The 11,176-nt window shown below is 37.8% G+C and overlaps 1 protein-coding gene across 1 annotated transcript; it reads left to right on the top strand.

Moving 5' to 3' along the window:
* Positions 1 to 849: 849 nt before the first annotated feature.
* Positions 850 to 1,533, top strand: LOC122050444. The gene has a single exon (XM_042611345.1). The coding sequence runs from the start codon at positions 850 to 852 to the stop codon at positions 1,531 to 1,533; it is 684 nt and encodes a 227-aa protein (XP_042467279.1).
* The last annotated feature ends 9,643 nt before the right edge of the window (positions 1,534 to 11,176 follow it).

Genomic DNA, 11,176 nt, shown 5'->3' with positions numbered 1-11,176 from the left:
ATTATTGGACGTGGACCTACAGGGAATGCTGACTCGGTCTCTCATCACCATCATAATGAAAATTTGGCAGTGCCGGCATCACATACTGCATGTTCCCTAGCGCTGTGCTATGACTCCCACCCACCTCCAAACGATTGTTTTAGCTATTATAATGTTATCACTGTTTTAAACATGATTTTACTAGTACTTCGAATCATTATTAACTTCATGATTATGAGATTGTCTTATTTAAGTCCATGCAATAAATTTACTTAGTTTGCTCTTATAATAAAAATTTTTATGCACTTCATATTCCAGCAATCTATGTATGATCCGATGATTTAAAATCATGTACTGCACCCTTTATTAAAGGAAAGCTTTTAAACATGCATGATTACTTGTTATTTGAACATGATTGATTCATTATTGTTTAAAATTATTCGAATATCTTTTGAACATGATTAGCTGCTGTTAATTTTTATTTGAATATTCATATTAGTAGATACATGCTTATTAATTGAGAGATGTTAGTTCCTTTCCCTTTACATTATTTGATCGAAATTACCCTAATAAAATTGAATATTCTTATATAAATGGGAGATGACTGTAGTACTCTAAGTCTACTTTCGATCTCATTATATGGACAATATTTAATACTATAATATAATTTTTGGGTTAAATAGGTTGATGTGTAGAATTGTCAATTTAGCCTTCTCATTATTATATTAAATGTAGTAATTCACCGATGGTCTCGAAAAATGTTCTTGCTGACTTAACGAAAAGGGATAAATTAGATGACACTAACTATGACATCGAAAAATTCAATATCTCTTGAATGAGCAAGGGTTGCTTGATCACATTATTACATCCATGACCTCGCCCGCAGAAGGCAACACTGCTCTACACCGACGAGATCAAGAGGCTTACAACTCATCGTTCAACAAAGATCGCAGCACACGCTTTAGACTATTAAGCAGCATGCAGGATGATTTGATTGGCGAGTTTGAAAAGTGTAACACTACCAAGGATATATGGGATAACTTGAAAATTGCTTTTAGAGGAACCTCTACCACGAGGTTAAGGGCTCCTATTTCAAAATTTGAGACCCTTCGAAAAGATCCCCATCAGAACATGACTAAGCATCTCAGGATGATGTCAAGCATGATCCACGATTTGAAGTCTGTAAGTCACGATCTCACTGATGTGCAGCAAGTGCAAGCTGTCATAAGATCTTTGCCAGACTCTTGGACTGACATGAAACAAATCCTCACTCACAATGAGAGCATTAAGAATTTTTCTGACATCTCTCGCCATGTGGAGTTAGAGGCTAAGTGCGAGGAAGCTATGCGCGCTACTGCCCTTGTCGCCCAGGGAGGCAGACAACAGGGCAAGAAGGGTCCAAAGAAGAACTTCAAGAGGAAGAGGCAAAATGTTGCATCCACTTCCAAAGAGGGGCAGACACCGAAGCGCCAAAGAGGCAAGCGCGGTGGAAAGAGAGACAAGTCGAAGGCCAAATGCTATAATTGTGGACAATTGGGGGCATTTTGCTCATGAATGCACTGATTCGAAAAAGGTATTCCAATTTCTTTACTTTCCAACTGTGGATGTTTGTTCTCATATTTTAATTGCTCGAACAAATCCTGAATGGATAGTGGATTCAAGATTGACTAGGCACATAACAAAGGATTGAGCAGGATTCATGGATTATCGCCGAATCTCAACGGGATCACAAAGAGTATACATGGGAAATGGCTCCAGCAAGAAGTCCTTAGAGTTGGTGTGTATCAACTCAAGTTAAAGATTGGACGAGTCTTAACCCTCCATGACGTACTCTATGCGCCTAGAGTTCAACATAATCTACTACCAGTCTCATCATTATTGGCATTAGACTTCTCTTTTTATTTTGCTAGAAGCCAAGTTGACATTTGTTTGAACAATGTTATATATGGTCATACTTTATTTATGGATGGTTTGTTTAAATTAGATTTGGATTATCATGTGTCTTATGTGGTGAATACTGATAATAACCTTGATTCGAAAATTTGGCATGCTTGGCTAAGACACATAGGACAAGATAGAATGACAAGGTTAGCTCGAGAAGGCTTGCTAGGCTCACTCTCTAAAGTCAATCTTCATGTGTGTGCATCGTGTTTAGCCGGTAAAGCATGTCGCAAGCCTTTCGGAAAGGCTAAGAGAGCCACTGAACTCTTACAATTGATCCACTCCAACATTTGCGAACCCATGAGTGTGAAGATCCGTCAAGGGGCTTCATATTTCCTCACATTTATAGATGATTATTCATGATATGGATATGTCTATTTGATTGCTCACCACTATGAAGCATTAGATTGCTTCAAACACTTCTTGGCAAAGGTTGAGAATCAATTAGGCAAAACCATAAAAGTTCTTTGGATAGATCAAGGACGTGAATATCTTTCAGATGAGTTCCAAACTTTATGTGAAGAAAAAGGAATACGTAGGTAATTAACTATTCCAAATACACCGCAACAAAATGGTGTTGTTGAAAGACGGAATAGAACACTGTTGGATATGGTTAGGTCGATGATGGCGCATGCTAACCTTCCAATATCATTTTGGGGGGATGCTATAATGACTGCGGCCTATATCGTTAACCGCATACCTTCACAATCAGTTCCTTTCACCTCTTATGAGTTATAGCGTGGTGAAAAATTAAATTTAGACAATCTACGCCCATGGGGTTCAGTGGGATATGTCCATGACACTTCTCACAAGTTTGGAAAACTTGACCCTAAAGCTAGAAAGTTTATCTTTATAAGATATCCTGAAGGTTCTAAGGGTTATGCCATGTACGAACAACATCTGAATGGAGGAATGACAGAAAAAGATGTCTGAGATGTTGTTTTCTTAGAAACAGAATTTCTTAGTATCGGCGACACTAGAAAGAATCTTGATCTCCATGAGTTGGATGACCCTAATAATATTCTACCATCTTCCAGTGAAGGGAGGGAATTAGTTCCTAACCAAGAAGCCGCTAGAGATAGTAGAGATGATCATGAAAGTGGGAGCTTTATGCCCTGTGGCAGCACACCTATAGAAGAACAAGACTATTAGATACGCCGTAGCAAACGTGGACACATACCTCATCGTCAATTTGAGATTGAAGAGGAAGCCCTTGTATGCTAGCTTGCTGATGATGATGAGCCTACTTCTGTTAAAGAAGTATTAACTTCATCTGCTACTAAAGAGTGGAAGGAAGTAATGCAAGATGAGATGGATTCTATGAGTAAGAATCAAGTTTGGGAACTTGTCGACCTCCCTCTAGGGCATAAGGCTATTGGAAATAAATAGATTTTCAAAGTCAAATGCAAGGCAGATGGATCAATCGGCAAATATAAAGCACAACTTGTAGTGAAAGGATATACACAAAAGGAAGGTATAGATTTCGATGAGACATTCTCCCCAGTGGTGAGATTCACATTAGTTCGCCTTATTCTAGCCATGGTTGCACATTTAGACTTAGAACTTTTTTAGATAGATGTTAAAATAGGATTTCTCAATGGAGAACTAGACGTAGAAATTTACATGGTTCAATCAGAAGGTTTTGAGGCATAGGGACAGGAGTGCAAAGTTTGTCGTCTCAAACGTTCCATTTATGGCCTCAAACAATCGTCTAGACAATGGTATTTCAGATTTCATAAATCTATTATCTCATTTCATTTTGAGATGATTGAAGAAGACCACTATGTGTATGTTAAATGTACGACGAAAAAGATTCTTATTTTGTCATTATATGTTGATGATATTTTATTGGCAAGAAATGACATGGAATCTATCGAAGCCACTCGAAAATGGTTGTCTTCTAACTTTGATATAAAAGACATGGGTGAAGCAAATTATGTGTTGGGAATAAAGATCACCAGAGATCGCTCGAATAAACTTTTGTGTTTGTCATAGGAGAGTTATATAAATAAGATTCTTGACCGATTTCGGATGCATTATTCCAAACCCATCGATACTCTAGTTGATAAGAGTTGTGTTTTAAGTATCAGTTCATGTGTCCGGAAGGCTGCGGGTATCCAGATGTCGAGGGCTCAATGTATGGCTCTATGTCTTCGGATATGGAGGGGACATTCTCGGGGTCTACATCAGTGATTACCCAATTAGCTGGGTTACGAATGGAAGTTCGTTCAAGACAAGGAAGAGGTAGAGGAAAACCATTCCTCCTAGGAAATGCAAAACCGTTCTCATTCTGAATAATCATTTTCATGGCAAGACATGCATCCATGTCGATCATATCATTGCCATGAATAACTTCCAACCCATCTAAATCAAGTTCCAAGTTAATTGCTATTTGAGTAATCAACCCACCCAGAACTATTGATCCTGAAGACACCCTCGCAGCTCTCACTAAGGTTTGCAGAAAATGAAACCCGAAATCAAAATCAACCTTATGCAACATAGCCCATAAAGCATAAAGTTCTACTTTCTTAACGACTCCATCACTTTCCCCTCTACTGAAAATACTTTTTCTCATGACACGATGTAGGTATCTAAAAATAGGGTTTTACATGTGAGAAGCCTTGGCTCTAGAGGGCTCATAGGGATGATCTAATACGGTGATAGAATTCCAAAAATTGTTCCAATTGAACCTAGAGTCAAACCTCCGAGAGCTACCGAAAGACAATCCAAAACAAGTGTTGAAATCACTAAATGTCCATTGAAATTCTTGATTCATTAGTCTAAAGGTTATCTTGCCAACATAATCATCCTCATTGGCAAAATGGACATCTAGTGAACTTAGAAACTCCAAAACAAGGCAAGGATAAGTAGGTAGATGTGTGTACAACATATCACTCCAATCTAAGAACCCAATCATCCAATTTATATCATCCCTAATTCCCATCATATCTAAAATAGTTGGGTCCATATACCTAATACACACAATCTTTCTATTGACAAGAATTACAAATCTAGTAATTTGATCATCATTTAATTTGTTGTCATTACCTTCGTTGCGTGAGGTCCTCTTTCCTTTGCCTTGCACTGGTTGTTTCCCTTTGTCTTTGGATGGTTCCTTTCCTTTGTCTCCACCAGTAGATCCACCACCACCCTTGCGAAGTCTCTTCAATAAGTTGGACAAATTGTCAAGCTTGAGTGGGGAAGAATACTATTTAGGGTTGGAGGAACTAGATCTTGAGGAAATAGATCTTAGGGTTTTAGGAGAAGAGAAGAATCTAGATCTAGGTGAAGTTTGTGAAGAAGAAAGGGTTTTAGGTCTAGATCTAAAAAGGTTTGGGAGAAAGGTTGAAGAAGAGAGGAATTTTGAAGAGAAGAGGGTGTTGAGATGAGGTGGGTGTGTGGGGGGTACGGCCTGGATCTGGCCGTGTAGATCTACACGGCCCCTGCCTTCTCCTTCTCGGGTATCTTTGCACGGTCGTGTCTGGGACATGGCCTCACCAGCCTCCTTCTCTGGAATCAGCACACGACCGTGTTAGATGACACGGCTAGTACATGCTTCTACACTGGTTCCTTCACACGACTGTGTACGAGACACGACCAAGAAGTTCTCTTCCTCTGGATTCTTCACACGGCCGTGTGTGGGACACGATCGAAAAGTTTTCCTCCTATGGATTCTTCACACGGCCGTGTCTGGGACACGACCATGCACCTTTTCTTCTCTGGAGATTCCACATGGTAGTGTCATGTAGACACGACCCAAGTATCTCCCTTCTTTGCACCATAAGCCTGGCCGTGTACAGCATATGACCATGCTCTGTTTTGCTCCAATTGATGATTTTTCTCCCTTCTAGCTCTTCCAACACTTCCATTGTAACACCCACTAAGCTTTTAAGATAAATAAGAGAATGACGAATTTTGCCTTAGAAAAATAATAAGAAGTGAGTTGAAGCAAAAAGAAATAAAATGAAATAAAAAGAAGAGGAGGTCAATGATTGAACCTTGAACCTCTTACATTATAATAGAATTAATTAGTAGAAACCAATTGGGATAGAGAGAAGATATTGATAGCAAGGAAAGGGAATGCATGATAAAGATAGGAGTAAAGATCTAAGAAGAGAAAGCAAGACAAGAGCAAGAGAAAGGTAACTTGCCTTCCTCCCTTCCTCTCTCTTTTCCCTCTCTTGCCGTGACCTTAAATGGAGAATTAAGGGGATTCATTCCCCTTGTTCTCATCATAAATAATGAGAATAAATTAGAAAATAAAATAAATAAAATAAAATAAAAAAAAGGGCTAAGGGAGAAGGAAAACAAAAACTAATTTTGCTACCTCTTCCCCCTTAACATAAAAGAGAGTGTGTAAAGGGAAAATTCTATTTTTCTCTCATTTTTCTCATTCTCTCCTCTCCCTCACCGAACCCTCAGTCCCCTCTCTTCCATCTTCGGCCCCAAGCCAAGGTTTTCTCCTAAGAAAGCCTAAGATACAAGGAGGACTTAGCAAGGGAATCAAGGGAAGGGAACTAGAAGAAGAGGCTACTTCTTCCATCACCACACCTTAAATTCACAAGCGAAAAGGATGTAAGCTTCCCCTCACCTGTGGTACAAGGCGTTTTATGTGCTTTTCAGATTTTATGAGGATTAGAAAACCTAGAATAGAATTTAAGAAAATTCGGCCAAAGAAGAGTTTTCAAATCTAGGAAGTTTTAAACAAGTCCTCATTTCATGATATTTTTCTATGCTATGTAGGAAGGTTTTCCTTTATGTTTTTATACCTATATGATGCTTGGTCAGAGGAGTACCTAACACTAGAATTTCGGCCAAAAATATTTTAAAGAGGTTAGGGAAATCATTGTTTAACCAAACTAGTACAAGATTCCCTCCATGAATTACTAAGGGTCTTTTATTGGTTTTTCTTGCTTGAAAGCTACTTGGAACCAAAAGAAATTCACTCATATGTTTCGGCCAAGAAAAGAGCTTAGGGTTAGGAAGACCTTTAAATTTAAGTAACCATGTTTATATGATAGAATGTAGAGTTCTCTTAAAGAATTGCATGTTGAATATTGCTAGAAATTCATGAACTCTTCATTTAAGATTTTCGGCCATGATAAGATGGATAGCTTAGAAAAGCTTAAACAAAATTTTAACATGCTCAAGACCTCTTTGATATTAAGATATGAAAGTTGTTTCATGCTCTCATGCTTAATTAGGGTATAGAGAATTTAGTTACATAATATATGACATGTAAGATCACAAGGGTCCTACCTTGTTTATGAACCAAATTTGTATATGATGTTCTTAGTAATTTTTGCCATGAAACTTACTTAGGTTTTCCATGCTTTAGACCACTTAAAACCTAGTTTAGAGATTGGTAGGTTTCGGCCATGAGGAAAAATAAAAGAAAAAGGAAAGAAACCTAGGAAGCCTAAGACACAATTCACATGTATGTTTATTATGCTTGTCTTTATACATGCTATGAAACTTGTATGACTTCCTATGCTTTTAGGCTAATTGAAGCAACTTTAAACACTGATGAGTCTCGGCCAAGTAGGGTTTAAATGACCAAGTAGGGTTTAAATGACCTAGAGGCCTTAGAATTGAAACCAATGGTGTTAAAAATGCTTCTTATGGAAATAGAATAATATGTTGATTGAGTCACATGCTTGTATAATTTTTCCATGACCTAAATGGACCATTGTATGTTTCAGCCATGAAGGGATAGATGCCCTAGAAACCCTAGAACAAAAATTAAATATGCTCATGTCACTCTACATGAAATATGATAAGTAGAAAGCCAAAGTTTTCATGCTATATGTTGTTTAATGACCTAAAATGAGGCTAGGGTAAGTTTCGGCCATACCCATTGTATGATGTCTTATTATGAATTTATACATGATGTTAGTTCAAATTCACATGCTTGTATGCTTGCTTTTAGCCCTAATGAATACTTGTTAAATTTCGGCCATGAAATATATTAAGGGCTTGAAGAACTTAGGAACTAGCTCAAATATGCTTACTATGTTACTTGGAAAAAAATGCTATAAATATGGTTTAAGGTTTCCATGCTTTCATGACATTTGGGACCTTGTTTCACACCTGATAGGGTTCAGCCACATGAAGTTTAGGGACTTGGAGAACTTAGAAACCAAGTTAATCATGCTAATAATGCTTCCTATGAAATTGATGTGATGATAATGTAGGTTCCACATGCTTGGAGGTTGTTTATACCTAAATTGAGATCTAAGGGGGGGTTCGGCCATGATAAGAACCCAAGGGATTAGGAAGCTTAGAACCCAAGCTAACTATGTTACCATATTTCTTATGATAGTATAATCACATGATACACCCTTATACTTAAACATGTATGCTTGTGATTTATACTTTCCATGATATGATATGTGCTTAGAAATATGCATGCTTTGATGATATTCTATGTGCTTACAATATACATGCTTTCATGATATGCTATGTGGATAGAAATATGCATGCTTTGATGATATGCTATGTGCTTAAAATATGCATTCTTTCATGATATGCTATGTGGATAGAAATATGCATGCTTTGATGCTATGTTTAGTGCTTAAAATATGCATACTTGCATGATATGCTATGTGGTTAAATTATGCATGCTTGATGATATGCTTTGTGCTTGAGATATGCATGTTTTTATGATCTATGCCTAAGTGATGCATATTGTTATGATATGATGTATGCCTAAGTGATGCATATTTTTATGGTATGATGTATGCCTAAGTGATGCATACCTTTATGACATGATGTATGCCTAAGTGATGCATACCTTTATGATATGATGTATGCCTAAGGGATGCATACTTTTATGACATGATGTATGCCTAAGTGATGCATACTTTTATGATATGATGTGTGCCTAAGTGATGCATGCTTTTATGATGTATAATATGTATAAGTATGACATGTACTTTACTTTATGTGGCTTGTACCAAGGGTGGGCTCCATAAGCGCCCCGGGGTCGATGGAATAAGACTCGGGCCTCGTTAGGGATGAGCTCCTAAGTGCCCCTAGGTCGATGGAGTAAGACTCGGGCCTAGTATGTTTGCCTTGTAGGGTTCAAGACTTGCTACCTTGGACCTACATAGGTTGCGCGCAATATGTAAGTGGTACATATCCGGGATCCCCTTTAAGATGATATTATGTTCAAGTATATATGTAAGAAGAAATGATTTTAAAGATCATGAGACATACACATGTTTTTCGGATACATGTTTTCAAAAATCATATTGCATATACCTTATGATCATGATGTGATGATGCTATGATTTATGATATGCCATGATTAGATATGATTATGTTATGTTTCATGCTATGCTTTAAGAGCTTGATATGCCATGCCACCTTATGATGATACTATGATATGCCATGATTAGATATGATTATGTTATGTTACATGCTATGCTTTAAGAGATGATATGCCATGACTAGTTATGATTTTTTTTTGTTATGTGCATGATATGCTTAAAGAGTATGATATGTTATGCCATGACTAGTTGAGATCATGTTATGTTGAGATATTCTTTGATCATGTGATGATTTTCGGTTTTAGTGAGTAAGAAAGGAACTTACTGAGCCATGAGTGCTCATAGCTTACTTTCCTTGTACCACAGATAAAGGAAAAAGCTGGATGAGCTAAAGGAGCAGCAGGAGAGGCAAGGAGATGTGTGTGGCAGTGGCTAGGCAACCAAATAAGAACCTGCTTTAAAAACTTTTAAAGAACTATGCTTTGGTATCATGAATTGTAGTACTGTATGTGTGACTTGATGTTATGTTCTACTAATTTTGATATCATGTTATTGATGCCATGATAGTGTAGTTCGGATTTGATGAAAAGAAAAACAAAAGAAAAGTTTTAATTAAACTAAGAAAATCATTTTAAGTCTTCCGCTGTTTTTAAAAGAAAAATTTGTACATAGAGTATCGTAGCCCCGTCCCTTAGGGTTAGCAGGGAGGGCGGGCGTTACATCCATGCCCATGAAGAAGTCATGGCAAGCTCATGGAAGTGAAATTTCATCCTGAAAACAAAGCAAAAAGCAAAGTAAAAACACTACTAATGAATAACAAAAACATGGAATGAATCTAACTAAAAAGAACCCTTGGGTTGCCTCCCAAGAAGCGCTTGTTTAAGGTCTTTAGCTCGACCAATCTTGATTACTCCTCTCTTTTCCTTGCCCTTGGAGGGTAGACATACTTGTCATTTTTGTTGGGAGATCTTCTCCCAACATCTTCCACCACATTTTTTTCTTCATTTGGTGGCCTCCCATGAGGATGGAAATTCCATTCCTCCAATTTGTAAATGCTTGCCCTGCTACAAGCATTTAAGAGAGAAGAGACATGGTTAGAGGCTTTAGATAAATCATATTCCAACCGTTCCTTACCAATCTCCAAAGAAAGTTTATGATTTTTAACATCTATAAGAGCTCCTGCTGTAGCAAGGAATGGTTTTCCCAATATGATAGGGATTTTTGGGTCCTCCTCCATGTCTAATACAACAAAATCGGTGGGAATTATACTCCCACCTACTTCTATCGACACATCTTCAACGATACCCATAGGGTACCTGCAGGAATGATCAGCAAGTTGTAGTGTCATGGTAGTAAGTTTAAAGTTTTTGAGACCTAATTTATTACAAATAGAATAAGGAATGAGGCTAACACTTGCCCCCAAATCACAAAAAGAATTCTCAATAAATTCAGTTCCTATATTGCAAGGAATATAAAAGCTTCCGGGGTCTTTCAACTTTGGGGAAGTGTTCTTTTCAAAAAGAGCGATGCATTCCTCTGTAAGTGCATGGTCTCTATGTCTCCCTTCCTTCTCTTGTTCGACATGATGTCCTTCAGGAATTTGGCAAACTTGGGCATTTGAAGGAGTGCATCAATGAGTGGTACTTCACCACATATTTCTTTTACCTTCTCCAAGAATTTACCAAACTCTTCATCCTTCTTTAACATAATAAGTCTTTGAGGAAAAGGGACTGATATACTTTGATGGTTAAGTGGAAGAGTCTCTTTAACCTTAGTGGTACTCTCCTCATTATCTTGAATCTGATTTGGTGTTGGAGGAGAGAGCTCTTCTTCAGTGTGCATCCCTTTTGGAGCAGTCACTTGGGGATCTCCCAAGGTTCGTCCGCTCCTAAGATCAATTCTGTTGTAGTGCTCTATGGAATTGACATCAGGCTTGCCAAGTAATTGTCCTGGTGCTCTAGAAGATGAGGGAGCTAGTTGGGCAA

Source organism: Zingiber officinale, chromosome 3A (assembly GCF_018446385.1).
Source record: "Zingiber officinale cultivar Zhangliang chromosome 3A, Zo_v1.1, whole genome shotgun sequence".
NCBI lineage: Eukaryota > Viridiplantae > Streptophyta > Magnoliopsida > Zingiberales > Zingiberaceae > Zingiber > Zingiber officinale.
This window is presented reverse-complemented; position numbering and strand designations above follow the sequence as displayed.